Raw genomic sequence first — 11,530 nt, 5'->3', positions numbered from 1 at the left:
GAATTCTTAACGACAGGGGCGCCTGGGTGGCACAGCGGTTAAGCGTCTGCCTTCGGCTCAGGGCGTGATCCCAGCGTTCTGGGATCGAGCCCCACATCGGGCTCCTCTACTGTGAGCCTGCTTCTTCCTCTCCCACTCCCCCTGCTTGTGTTCCCTCTCTCTCTGGCTGTCTCTCTCTGTCAAATAAATAAATAAAATCTTAAAAAAAAAAGTCTTAATGACAATCCTCTGTGGAGAGGTTGTTACCTCTGGTGCAGGCCCCCAGTACCGGCAGGCTGGGTCTCTGGTTTCACCACTTAATAGCTTCCTTTGTCTTAGTTTCTTTCCATCAGGACACCACCATCCAGGGCCTCTTGTCTTGTGAAGCAGCCAGAAGGGCCCTGATAGAGATCAAGTTGAGGGATCTCAAAAGGTGGGGAGCTGCAGGCCACACTGAGCTCGCACATGATTTCATTTGGCCCATGTACTATTTGTTTTAAACTGTGGTAAAATACACATGACATAAAATGTGCCATCTTAACCATTCGTAAGTGCACACTTCAGTAGCATTACATATATCCACGATGTTGTGCAACCATCTCCGGAACATTTTCATCCTGCAAAACTAAAATTCTGTCCCCGTTAAACAAGTCCCATTTCTTCCTACCCCAGAGGCCCTGGCAACCATTCTATTTTCTGTCTCTGATGACTTTTACTGTTCTAGATATTTCATGTAAGTGGGATCTTATAGTATTTGTCTTTTCGTGACTGGTTTATTGCATTGAGCAACATGTCCTCAAGCTTCATCCACGTTATAGCATGTGTCGGACTTTCTTCCCTTTTTAAGGCTGGATAACCCTCCATCACACGGATACGCCACATTTTGTGTATCGCTTCACCCATCGATGGACAGGTATGGTGCTTCCACCTCTTGGCTACTATGAATAATGCTGCTATGAACCTGGGTGTACAAATCTCCGAGTCGATACTTTCAATTCCTTTGGGCACGTGCCCAGAAGTAAAATTGCTGGGTGATATGATAATTCTCTGTTTAATTTGTTGAGGCACCTCCATACAGTTGCCCCAGCGGCTGCACCGTCTCACATTCCCACTGACATTGCACAAGGGCCCCAATTTCTCTGCGTTCTTGCCACCACTTTTTTTTAATAGTAGTTGTCCTGATGGTAGTGAGGTGGAGTATTTGTTTTTTTAAGCCCACATTTTACAAGTGGGAGGTTTCACCAAAAAAAGCGTATGGTTTCTACATAAAAAATTCTCAAAGGGTGCTTCTGATGACTGAGCCCCATGTGGGACCACTGGCAGGCAGAGGCACCCTGGATGGCCCAAGCCACTCCCTGCCTCTGGAGGGGAACTTAGATGCATTTTCAGGAGGTGCTTCTGACATGGTCTGAGAACTGGGAAGCCGTCGGCAGAACCGGTAGTCACTGCCCCTCTTCAGGTGGGGTCTGTGTCCTCCAGCTGGCCAGACTGCCCGGCCTGGCCTGGTGCCTGTGCACATCTGTGTTCGAGACAGTCCAGTTCCTCCTCGCCCTTCCACACCTGCCTGTTTTATAATGCGGAACTGCGACGGCTTGGTCGTGTGTCAGCTTGGCCAGGCTGAACTCTATTTCCCACAACTCCCATACTCATAGGTTTCCCACAGGGTGGGCCACAAGGTTCTTGCCAGATTTGGAAGGAAGCCACCATTTGGTTGCTGATCAAGTGATTTACCTCCTTGATGTGAAGCAGCCCCAGTCAACTCGACTTGCCCTGGATTCTCCTTCGGTTTTGCTGACTCGGGTGTGTGCATGGTTAACTCTGTGAGGAAGGGTCTCAGCTTCTGCAGGATGCCCTCATCACCAAGGTCAGAGGAAACAAGAACCAACCCAAGTTTCAGTCTGTCCCGGGGTTCCAGCTTGTGCGATGTCGGCCTGCTGGTGATCTGCTGCTGCTGTCCGGGCACCGCAGGCTCCAGCCTCGGTCGCAGAAATTCAGCCTATGGAGGCTAGTTCCTCAGCCCTGCAATCCAATCCATGTGTACAGGTGTGTGTGTGCCTCGTAGCCCTCTGGTTCTGCTTCTTCACTGAACTCCAACTGAGAGGGGAACCTGAAGCCCTGCTGACCCTTCCTGCCTCGTGCCTGCTCAGTCTGCTTGCCGCTTCCACCATTCCCCAGCCTCGGGAGTTTCTGCCACCCTGCGGCTGTGCTAGTGCTCCAGCCTGGACTGTCCCCGGACAAGCCACTGGCTTGTCTGTCCTCCTGCACACCCTCCTCAAGAACAGGAAGCGGGTCCATTTGGCCCCCATCCCTGCCTCTGTTCAGCCAGCGTGTGCTGAATGAATGACTGTGGACTAGGTCATACGAGACCTCATTCTGTTCTCGCAGTATCTCTGCAAGGATCTGTGCCCCCATTTGCAAGTGCAAGTGGCCCCAGTAGCACTTGCTGTGGAAAGACCCAGGGACTCTTCGCTGCCTCTTTTGACTAATGGAGCTGCCAAAATGGCTAAAGGGCCCTCTGGCTCTATCAGCCAAGGTTCCATTCCTGGGACAGAGGGATGGCAGCACCCCTTGTGCTGAGTGCTCGAGCCCCCACCCCCATCAGGTTCTGTGCTCGGTGCTAAGCCTTGCCCCGGCAGAGGGACAGGTTCAGCTAGGTAAGTCTACAGGAGTCCAGTGGGTGGAGACTCCATCATACGGGTCACTAAGGCTTGCACAGCCTGAAATGGGCCTTTCCAGTGACTTCAGGGCTGTCCTGGGACCAGGGAGAAGTCAGATCTAGGGACCCAGGAGGTAGACCTGAGAACATGAGGAGGTTTGCAGGGAGGCAGATCCCAGCCTCATGAGAGGAGGGAGGTAGGGAGGCAGGAGGAAAGTACGCTACACCCCGGGGGCAGGGGGGTGTGGGGAAACCTGGAGACTGACTGGAGGCAGTGTGTTCCCACCCCCTGGTTAGCTGATGGGTGAGTAAAAGAAATCTTTCTTGGCTCCATTTATAGATAAGGAAGAGGAGGCACGGGGAGAATAATCTTGCCCAGACCAAAAGACACCGTGGACCAGACCTGGAACGTTGATCTCAGCCTCTGGAGACCTGGTCCCACTCAAACCCCCTTCCCCTCCTTATCAGGGGATGTGGGGAGGAGCCCAGGCCGGTGCAATTGTTAAGCCCCTATTTTACAGACAAGCCAATACACGTGGTCCTTTGCTTCCTCCTGGCACCGGGGTCGCCTGCCCCAGGACATCCTCCTCCAGAACTTCACAAAATCCTGTGCCTCCAGCGTTCACCTGGAATTGAGGCTCCTCGGTAAGGTCTAAGAGACACAGGAGGTTGACAGCGGGTCCTGGGCTCCCCAGCCCCGTGCAGGAGCAGAGTAGGGGGTCAGGGCAGAAAATACAGCCTTCCCAGTCTCAGCACCAAACCCTCAAGCCCAGCTTTTGAACATCCTCCCCACTGGGGCTGTCACAAGGCTGAGATGTGGCCTGGGCAGCCTTCCTCAGAGTGCCTGGCACACACCAAGGGTTCACATGGGGCAAGTCACAGCCATCCATTCTTCAACTTGGGGTGAGGTCAGTGACGTGGGACCCATGCAGAAGTGCAGCTCAGCTGAAGGGTCTAGTGAGCACCCTGAGAAGAGAGGAGGGGAGGGGCCTGTGGGTAGACAGTGGGACACTGGGAAAGCCCTTTCAGAAGAACAATTTAAAGGAATGACAAGGTCCAGGATGTGAGCACGGGAGGGTAAAGTGAGTCAAAGGAATGAGAGACCAGATTGCAAGTGACAAAAGCCAATTCAAATGAGCCAGCGTAAAAAGCAATGTGGCAGTCAGGTCTAAACTATCTTCAGGCATGGCTGGATCCAGAGGCCCTGTTAATGTCCTCAGGTGTCTGTCTCTCCGTTTCGTGGTTCCAACTTTCTGTCTTGGCTCCTTTTTCAGATGGGCTCTCCGGGTGTATTGACAAAGATGGCTACTGACAACTCTGGCCCCCTGTCCCTACCGGGGGAGAGGGTGCCTCTTTCTCAGTAGCTCCAGGAAGAGTCCCAGGATTGACTCTCATTGAACTCACTGAGGTCAAGACCTATATCTGATCCAATGGTTGTGGCAAAGTGAACAACTGAACACTCATTGGCCAGGTCTTCAGTCACATGAACATTCCTGGGAATGGAGAGTCAGATCTCCAGGGCCAGGTGGCTTGAGAGCAGGGTGGCTTGGGTCCCCAGAAAAAATATGACCGTGTTCTTTATTATCAGAAGAGTGAGAGGCCTGCCCCATAGAGGGCTGGTCCACAGGAGCGCCAGTGCTCCTGGAACAGGCAGGTCTCAAGATGGAGAAGACAGCCAGCCAGGGCCCCAAGTGTGCAAGGAATGGAGAGGGGGACAGGAGAGAGATGGGGGCAGCAGCATCAAAGCTCCAGACTGTATGAGCGACAAAGGGTGGATTTGGGTGGGAAATAGGGAAAGGCAGCGTGGAATACAAGGGACCTGAAGCGCACTTTGGGGTTACGGTGCTCACGAGATGTCCGCAAGGGACAGATGGTCGGGGATGGGGGCCTCTGGTTAGGAGGGCTCAGAGGAAGAGATGACACTCCGTGTGATTTTTGCACAGAAGGTGTGGTGTCCATGTGCCCAGGGCCCCAGTAGCAGCCCTTCTCAACCCTCTTACAACCTGAGTACCTCAGATTGCGATTTGGACAACTGGGGTGAGGGGTGAGCCTAAGTGGCATTTGGGCTTGGGTTTCTAATGTAGGGGCTGGGGATGGAATCTGAGGGATCACATTCAGCTGGTCAGGAGCACCATCCCCCAGAATCCCGGGGAGGCTGAAGCCTCTCCTGGCTTCTAGCTGCTGATGGCCTATTAGCTGGCCTGCAGGCAGTGTGGGACAGGAGCTGGGCTGGCACCATGGCTCTGCGACAGGGCACTGGGCACCCCTCCCCCCCAACGCTGCAGAATGGAGGAAACTGTTACTAACCAGCAAGTGGCCAGGACATGGGCTGGCAGGGTGGGTGGACATGTCAGCCCCTGTCTCCTGGATGCACATGGTTGCCCAGAACCAGAAAAGTAGCAGCCAAGGCTAGCATCCCATTTCCTCTTTTGCCCCAGTGACAGGGCCCCCTACTGCCATCAGTCACAGGGCTCCATACTGGGGGGGAGGGGCGGTTCATCCTGTTCTCAAACCTTCTGCCTAGACAGCAAGGATGGGCAGAGGGATCTGGCTGTGACTTGGTCTTCTCCACTGGCAGGGACGCTTGGGCAGGGCGGGAGCCTGTGCTGGTTTTGCCCACCACTCCGTCCTCCCTCACAGCCCAGCCCAGGACAAGGTAGGGAAGACTCATGCTGGCACTGGGGCCCGCAGTTCCCAGAGGCAGGAGGCAGCGGGCAGCAGGGAGACCCAGCAAGATTTTAAAAAACTGAAAGAGCACATGGAGTGGCCACTTACCCTGTGGGGAAGGGTTTGCCCTGTGACCCCACTGTGTGCGCTGGGGGAGGGTAGTGCCTGCCAGGCCTGGGTCAGGGATACCAGCAAGCCAGGGGAGGGGGCTTCTCCAGTGATGCTCCCTCCCCTCCCCTCCCCTCCCCCACTGCCCTTCCCCCCACCACCTGCAGTCTCTAACACAGACTGTCGCCCACCGCTAGCCCAGGCTTACCCAGCTTGGTACATGTACATACCCACTGTTCTAGAATATTCCCTAGCTTCCCCCTGCCCCAGAGCCTTCCTTTTGCAGGGTTGTCTTCAACCCGTCATGGGCTCAACTGGTCTTAAGTACAACTATCACATATACTGGACATCAGGGCTGAGATCATTCTTCCCAACTTGTCCAGTAACCCTCTGGTCCCGTGTGCACTCCAGATCAGCCAACAAGCTGAGGATCAATGCCTTCCTCAGGCCACACCTCGGGCTGTGCTCAGTGAGCCAGAGCCCAAAGCCTCCACATTTCCAATATCCTCGTCACATCAACACAAAGTCTCCGTGAATTCAGACTAACTCTGCAAAGGCCCAGCCTGGTGTGACCTTGTACCTGCTGAGGGGCCCTGACCAGCAAACCCCGAAAAGCCAGGGCTGTCCCCTCCCCCCCCACCCTTAGCGGGGGCCCGACCAGCCGATCTCCAGCATCTTTCCACCCCCGCTCACAGGAGATCGTCCCTTGAGGATCCCTCCGGGATCAGCCAGCCGCCCCCTCCCTCTCCCCCACAGTTACCGCCCCGTGCGGAGTACTCCAGGCTCCAGACCTACCTCGCTAACATCCGGGGAGCCCAGGACCCTTGGGACCCCATCCAACCCAAGCCGCGCGCCGACAGCGCCCATCCCTACTCCACTCGGAAGAAAACGAGAGCGGTTCAAAGGTTTAAACAATTTATTGTGCCCCCAAAAGGCCGGCGGGATGAAGGGAAGGCCGCGCGGCCCGCGCCCCGAGCGATTGTTTGTCGCGCACCCAAAGGCGGAGGGTGGAGAGTGGGGAAGGGCGGCGCGGCCGCCGGGTCCCCGCGCACCAGGGCCCGGCCACCCCGAGGCCCCCGCCCGGGCAGGCAGGCGCGGCCGCGGCCATTGGCGCCTAGGGGCCGGTAACCATGGCGACGGCCGTTGCCAAGGGCGAGAGCCAATAGGGGCGTCGCCAGGCCGTTTCAAAAATCTAAAGCAAAAACAACAAAAAAAAAGCTACGGCGGCGGGGGAGGGGAAACGGTGAGGGGATGGAGCGGGCCCGGGGCCCGCCGTGCGGCTCAGAGCAGGGGCGGCGGCGGCCCGGCCGGACAACCGTACAAAACCTACATACACTTGGGGTAGAAAAACCGAACGCCGGGAATACCCGGCAGGCCGGCGCGCTCACTTGCGGCCCTTGGGCACCTTGGGGACGCTGGGCTTGGCCGCCTTCTTCACCTTCTTGCCCCCGGCGGCCGCCGCCTTCTTAGCCTTGCTGCCTTTGTCCTTCTTGGAGGCGGCGCCCTTCTTGTGCGAGCGCTTCTCGGGCTTCTGGCCCTTGGCCGGCTTCTTGTCCGCGCGCCGGGAGCCGGCCGCGCCCGGGGCCGCCTTCTTGGCCTTGTGCGCGGTGGGCGCCGGGGCGGTGGCGGCCGCCGTGGCTCCGCGCCGCTCGCCGCCGCCCTCCAGCTTCTTGCGGTTGAGCTTGAACGAGCCGTTGGCGCCGGTGCCCTTCACCTGCAGGAGCGTGTCGTTCTGCACCAGCGCCTTGATGGAATACTTGAGGTAGGTGCGCCCGTTCTGCTGATCGAACCACGCCACCTTCTTGGCCTCCGTGTAGATCTTGGCCAGCGACGAGCCGTTGCGCTCGCCCAGCCTGCGGATGGTCTCCACCACCAGCTGGCTGTACTTGCCCGGCTGGTTCTTCTTCTTGTTGTTCTTTTTCTTCTTAGACGGGGACAGCGCCGCCGAGCCGCCAGCCTTGGCCGCCTTCTTGGCCGCCCCCTCGGCGGTCGTCAGCGGCAGGGCCTCCTCGAGCTCCACAGACATGGTGGCGAGCGGGTTGGTGGCGGGCGGGGCGCGAAAGCCCGGGGGCCGCGCCGGGAAGAGGAAGGCGAGGGGCCGAGGGGGCGCCGGGGGACTGGGGGCGCGCGGCGGCTCCAGGCGGGAGCGGCCGCGGCCGGGCCTGGGGCCGGGCGGCAGGGCTGGGGCGGGGGCCGGGCCGGCCGGAGCGGGGGGTCCCGGGCCGGGGCCGGAGCTGGAGCCGAAGCTGGAACCGGAGCGGAGGGGGGTGTCGGGGCGGAGGGGGCCGGAGCCGAGACCCAGCCAAAGCGGGGAAATCGGCCAAGTGAGCGCCGCGGCTGTTGCTACCGCTGCCGTCGCCGAAGCTCGCTGGGCGTGCGCGCTGCGCTCTGGCGAGGAGGGCGCTCCGCTCCGCTTTTATAGCTCCATGGCGGACCACGTTGAGAACAACAACAGCCTGGTCTGGAGCCAGCGCCAACTTGTGCTTCTTGGAGCCCCTTCCTCGGCCGCTGGCTTCCCGGCCCGCGCCTCCCGGGCGCCACCGAGACCACGGCCGAGCGCCCCGGACAGGGCCCGAGGCTGCGGCGCAGCAGAGAGGCGGCCTGCGCCCGGGAAGGGCTCGGTAAAGGGGAACGGAGGGGTGCACCCTATGCTGCGGGAGCGCGAGAGGAGGGGGGCACCCGGTTTGGGGGCGAATAGCGCGGGCCCCGGGGGAGGCCGAGCGGCCCGGAGCTTTGCGGCCGGCAGCCAAGAGTGCGCCACGGCCACCCAAGCCCTGAGAGCGGTCAGGGGGCCCCTGGCCTGCCCGCGGGACGAGCTTTAATTTGTCCGAACTAACACAGGGCACGCCCTCACGTGGTCGGCTGGGGCAATGTGAAGTGTGCTAGGACATCTTCGAGGGGGGTCTCCGCCCGAGTCCAAGGGGACGGCGGCTGGAAGCGCCCTCCAGCTGCGCGCCCGGGGTCTTGTTTTGCCTCACCGGCCTGGGCACCGCCCGGGAGGAAGTGGGGGACGACCGCAGGTGTCTCTCTGCGGACATTTCCTTACCACCCCCCAACTGGCGCTGATGCTCCAAGTGCCCCATTTTGTGGTGCGCAAGTAGCCGCCACCGTCCGCCCCAAAGCCAAATGGCGGTTCCACGGTGCAGCTGGTGGAGCGAGTGTCGGGCAGCGACCCCCGAAGGAGTTCTCAGACGGGATGGGGGAGGGGAGGTGCTGCAGCCCTCCCCCTCCCCCTGTCCTGCGGGAAGGGGGGTGAAAAGCGGGTCCTGGAGACTGCTCTCCCAGCTCCCTCTCTCCTGGTACCAGGCGAAGTCCTCCGCGGCGGCCTGTGCGAGTCTGGCAGCTCTGAGCTAGTCGGGGTGCAGCATAACTGGTGCCGAGGAGGCGCTGAACAGTCTTTCTCGAAGCCAAAAAAGCCTCTACTTGGGGAAGCTGAGACCATGGGGAGACACGTCGGGAGGAGAGCTGATCCCTTTGGGGTAAGTGATTTTAGGCTCGAACATGGGGGGGTGGATGGGACGGGTTGCAGGGTGGAGAGAGCTGGAGGCCGTGAAGTCCGGGAAGGGGGTGTGGGGGGGCGTTCTAGGCTTTCTACCCCCAAGAGGCCCCTGTCCGCTTGCATCCTTTTCCCAGAGCAGGCACAAGACCCCATTTGCCCCTCAGACATACTAGTGAATAAGGCCCAGGAGAGGAGGAAATCGAGGCTGGGAATGGTGAGACCGGGGTGGATTTTTTGGGGGGGGGGTCAGTGGCATTGAGCCAGAGAAGGGCTTCGTCCCTCAGGGCAGTGAGTACAGCCTATAGGAGAAGGAAGATAAGTCCAGGTCCCTGCCAAGACGGGCTTGGCCTTCTTGGCCGTCTCCCAGGAAGGAGGACCCCTTCCCCCCACCCCAGTGAACTGTGTGTCAAGCCAGGAAAACCTTGCTGGCCTAAGACCTCAGCCAAGGTGAGGAGAGACCATCAGCAATCTCCTAGCGGAGACTGGGGTGGGTTTCTGAAAGTGCCACTGGCTGAGCCCCGGGGGCAGCTGGGGAGCAGAAAGGTGTTGCAGAGACCGCGTGGCTTGAGCAAAAACCAGTTTCCGGAAATGGGAAGCATGTGCAGCCTGGGCGATGCGGAGGATGTAGTGCGGTGAGAGAAGCAGTAAGATGGGGTCGCTGCAGCCGCCGAGGACTTTCTATTCAGGAGCAGAAGCCATCTGAGACGGAGTAGAGGGCACCCCAGGGAGGTGGGTATGGCGGCCCTAGCATGGTGGACCAGGGTGCGCGGAGCTGGGGTGGGAACAGGACCCCGGGAAGAGAGCTGGCCCCAGGAGACCAACTGGAGGGGGAGGCAGCCAGGTGACTGGCCCAGAGGGGCTTGAGCTTGGTCTCTGAAAGGTCAGAGCAAGAGCAGAGGGTGATGCCCCTGGTGGCACCCCAGCATGGGCAGCAAGGGCACCCTCAGACTGGTATTTGCCCAGCCATCCCGGAGAGAAGGTCGCTGGAAATGTGAATCTGGAGCTGGTTGCAGCAGCAGGCTGGGTCGGGGTGTCTTCCCAGGGTCATTGTGCAGGGAAGAGGAGGATGTGGAAATGGTAGGAAAGGGAGGGGTGCTCCATGCGAGACAGAGGAAGAACGGTCAGAGAGGAAGGAGGGAACCAGGTGTGGCTGCTGTCATGGAAGCTAAGGAGGAGAGAGTTTCAAGAAAGAAGGGCTGGTCTGTGACAATGCGGCCCATTCAGAAAGTGGATCGATCCGTCCGCAGAGTGGACAGGGTCAGCAGAGCTGGAGAGACTGGCAGGCTTCTAGCTTCCGAGACCCTCTGGCTGGAATCTGCCTGTTTTGCCCAGTGTTTTAAAAACAAAACAACTAAATTAGTCCAGGATTGAAAAATCAGGTGATTTCAGATAAAAATGTGTCCAGATTTCAGCTTTCCTTTAAGAAAAAAATCTGAAGATTCACCGTGGTTGGGGGCAGAAGAAACAGGGCCTGAGGGAACTGTTACCCCTCTAAACGGGCCAGACTCCCAGCACCTGGTCAGTTTGGGGAGTGTGGCCACTGTGGGGCAGATGGAAGGTTCTCCAGCCCCGGGGGGAGGCCTAGCTGTGATTGGAGAGAAGGGATCAATGGAGGGAGTGGACACATGAGGCAGGGCAGTGTGATCAGGCCGCTGGAGGACGCAGAAGACAGGGCTCAGAGTCCACACCAGCCCGGTGGGCTCCTTGGCCTGCTGGTGGAGCAGGCGCTTTTGTTGGGGGGAGGGGGTCGCTGCCTGTGGACCTGTGAAGCAGGGCTCCAGGAGACGAATTCTAGGGCCTTGGGAACTGGCAGAGACTAAGTGGCTTCATCCCACTGGCCTCGTTTTACCGATAAGGACACAGGCTTGGGGGACGGAGGATAGTGGCTTTGTCCAGTTAGCCAGGATTCTAGGCCTGGAGTCCTGCCAGCCTTCAGGGATGCTTCTCAAACCCCACACTCCCAGACAGCCCCCCACCCCCCGTCACTTCTCTAAGGAAACGTAGGTGGGGAAGTCCTCAAGTAATGAAGAAAAATGATGGAATTTGGAGAAAGAAACATCTGGAAGTGGCCAGGGCCTAGCAGAGACGACCCCCTCCCGCGTCAGCCCCAGGCCAGACCAGTCTTGGAGTTACGCTGGGGGCAGAATCAGGGTGGGTAGGTGGGTCCTCTCTCCTTAGGTGAGTTCCTCCTCCAGTCCTGGGGCTCCAAACACCATCCACACACCGATGACACCCCATTTATGTCATCCTTCATTCCTGTCTCTCTTGACGGACTGACTGGCCGCCAGCCGCCTGCCGCTAGCTCCACTGGGATGTCCAAGCACGTCTCTCTCCGGGTGACAGCTAAAACAGAACTCTGTCTTCTCTTGTAAACCTGGTCCTCCCCGAGGGTTCATAGACAGTTGTAGCCCCAAAGCACAGACTTGGCCCCAATTTCTTTTCTCCTCTACCCTCTCATTGAACCTATCGATTCTGGTCACATCTATTCCCAAAACGGGGTCCTCCCCAAGGCCCCGAGATCTCCACCATTCCCCTCTGGGTCCTCCAAGCCTCTCCACGCAGCAGCAGATGGAGCGGCTAACACGGAAGTCCGATCTCCTGTATCCCCCCCCCCCCCCCCC

At 58.9% G+C, this 11,530-nt stretch overlaps 1 protein-coding gene and 1 long non-coding RNA gene across 3 annotated transcripts in view; one reads left to right on the top strand and one right to left on the bottom strand.

Annotated features, from left to right (window-relative positions):
- Positions 1-6,308: 6,308 nt before the first annotated feature.
- On the bottom strand, positions 6,309-7,532 carry LOC121102380 (histone H1.10). Its single transcript, XM_040628136.1, has one exon. The coding sequence runs from the start codon at positions 7,434-7,436 to the stop codon at positions 6,795-6,797; it is 642 nt and encodes a 213-aa protein (XP_040484070.1). The 5' UTR covers positions 7,437-7,532; the 3' UTR covers positions 6,309-6,794.
- A 35-nt stretch (positions 7,533-7,567) lies between these two features.
- The window catches only part of LOC103669494, a 14,768-nt gene continuing 10,805 nt past the window's right edge, over positions 7,568-11,530 (top strand). For both annotated transcript variants that reach the window (XR_005834510.1, XR_005834511.1), the window contains exons 1-2: positions 7,568-8,031; positions 8,717-8,889. This is a non-coding gene — a long non-coding RNA (uncharacterized LOC103669494). The remainder of the gene's footprint in view (positions 8,032-8,716; positions 8,890-11,530) is intronic.

Source organism: Ursus maritimus, unplaced genomic scaffold (genome assembly GCF_017311325.1).
Source record: "Ursus maritimus isolate PB19 unplaced genomic scaffold, ASM1731132v1 scaffold_14, whole genome shotgun sequence".
NCBI classification, from domain to species: Eukaryota; Metazoa; Chordata; class Mammalia; order Carnivora; family Ursidae; genus Ursus; species Ursus maritimus.
Note: the sequence above shows the minus strand (reverse complement) of the source record. Positions and strands in the feature narration are given on the sequence as shown.

Excerpts from the sequence above, each read along its gene's own strand:
- LOC121102380 (XM_040628136.1), bottom strand. The coding sequence starts at position 7,436 with ATGTCTGTGGAGCTCGAGGAGGCCCTGCCGCTGACGACCGCCGAGGGG.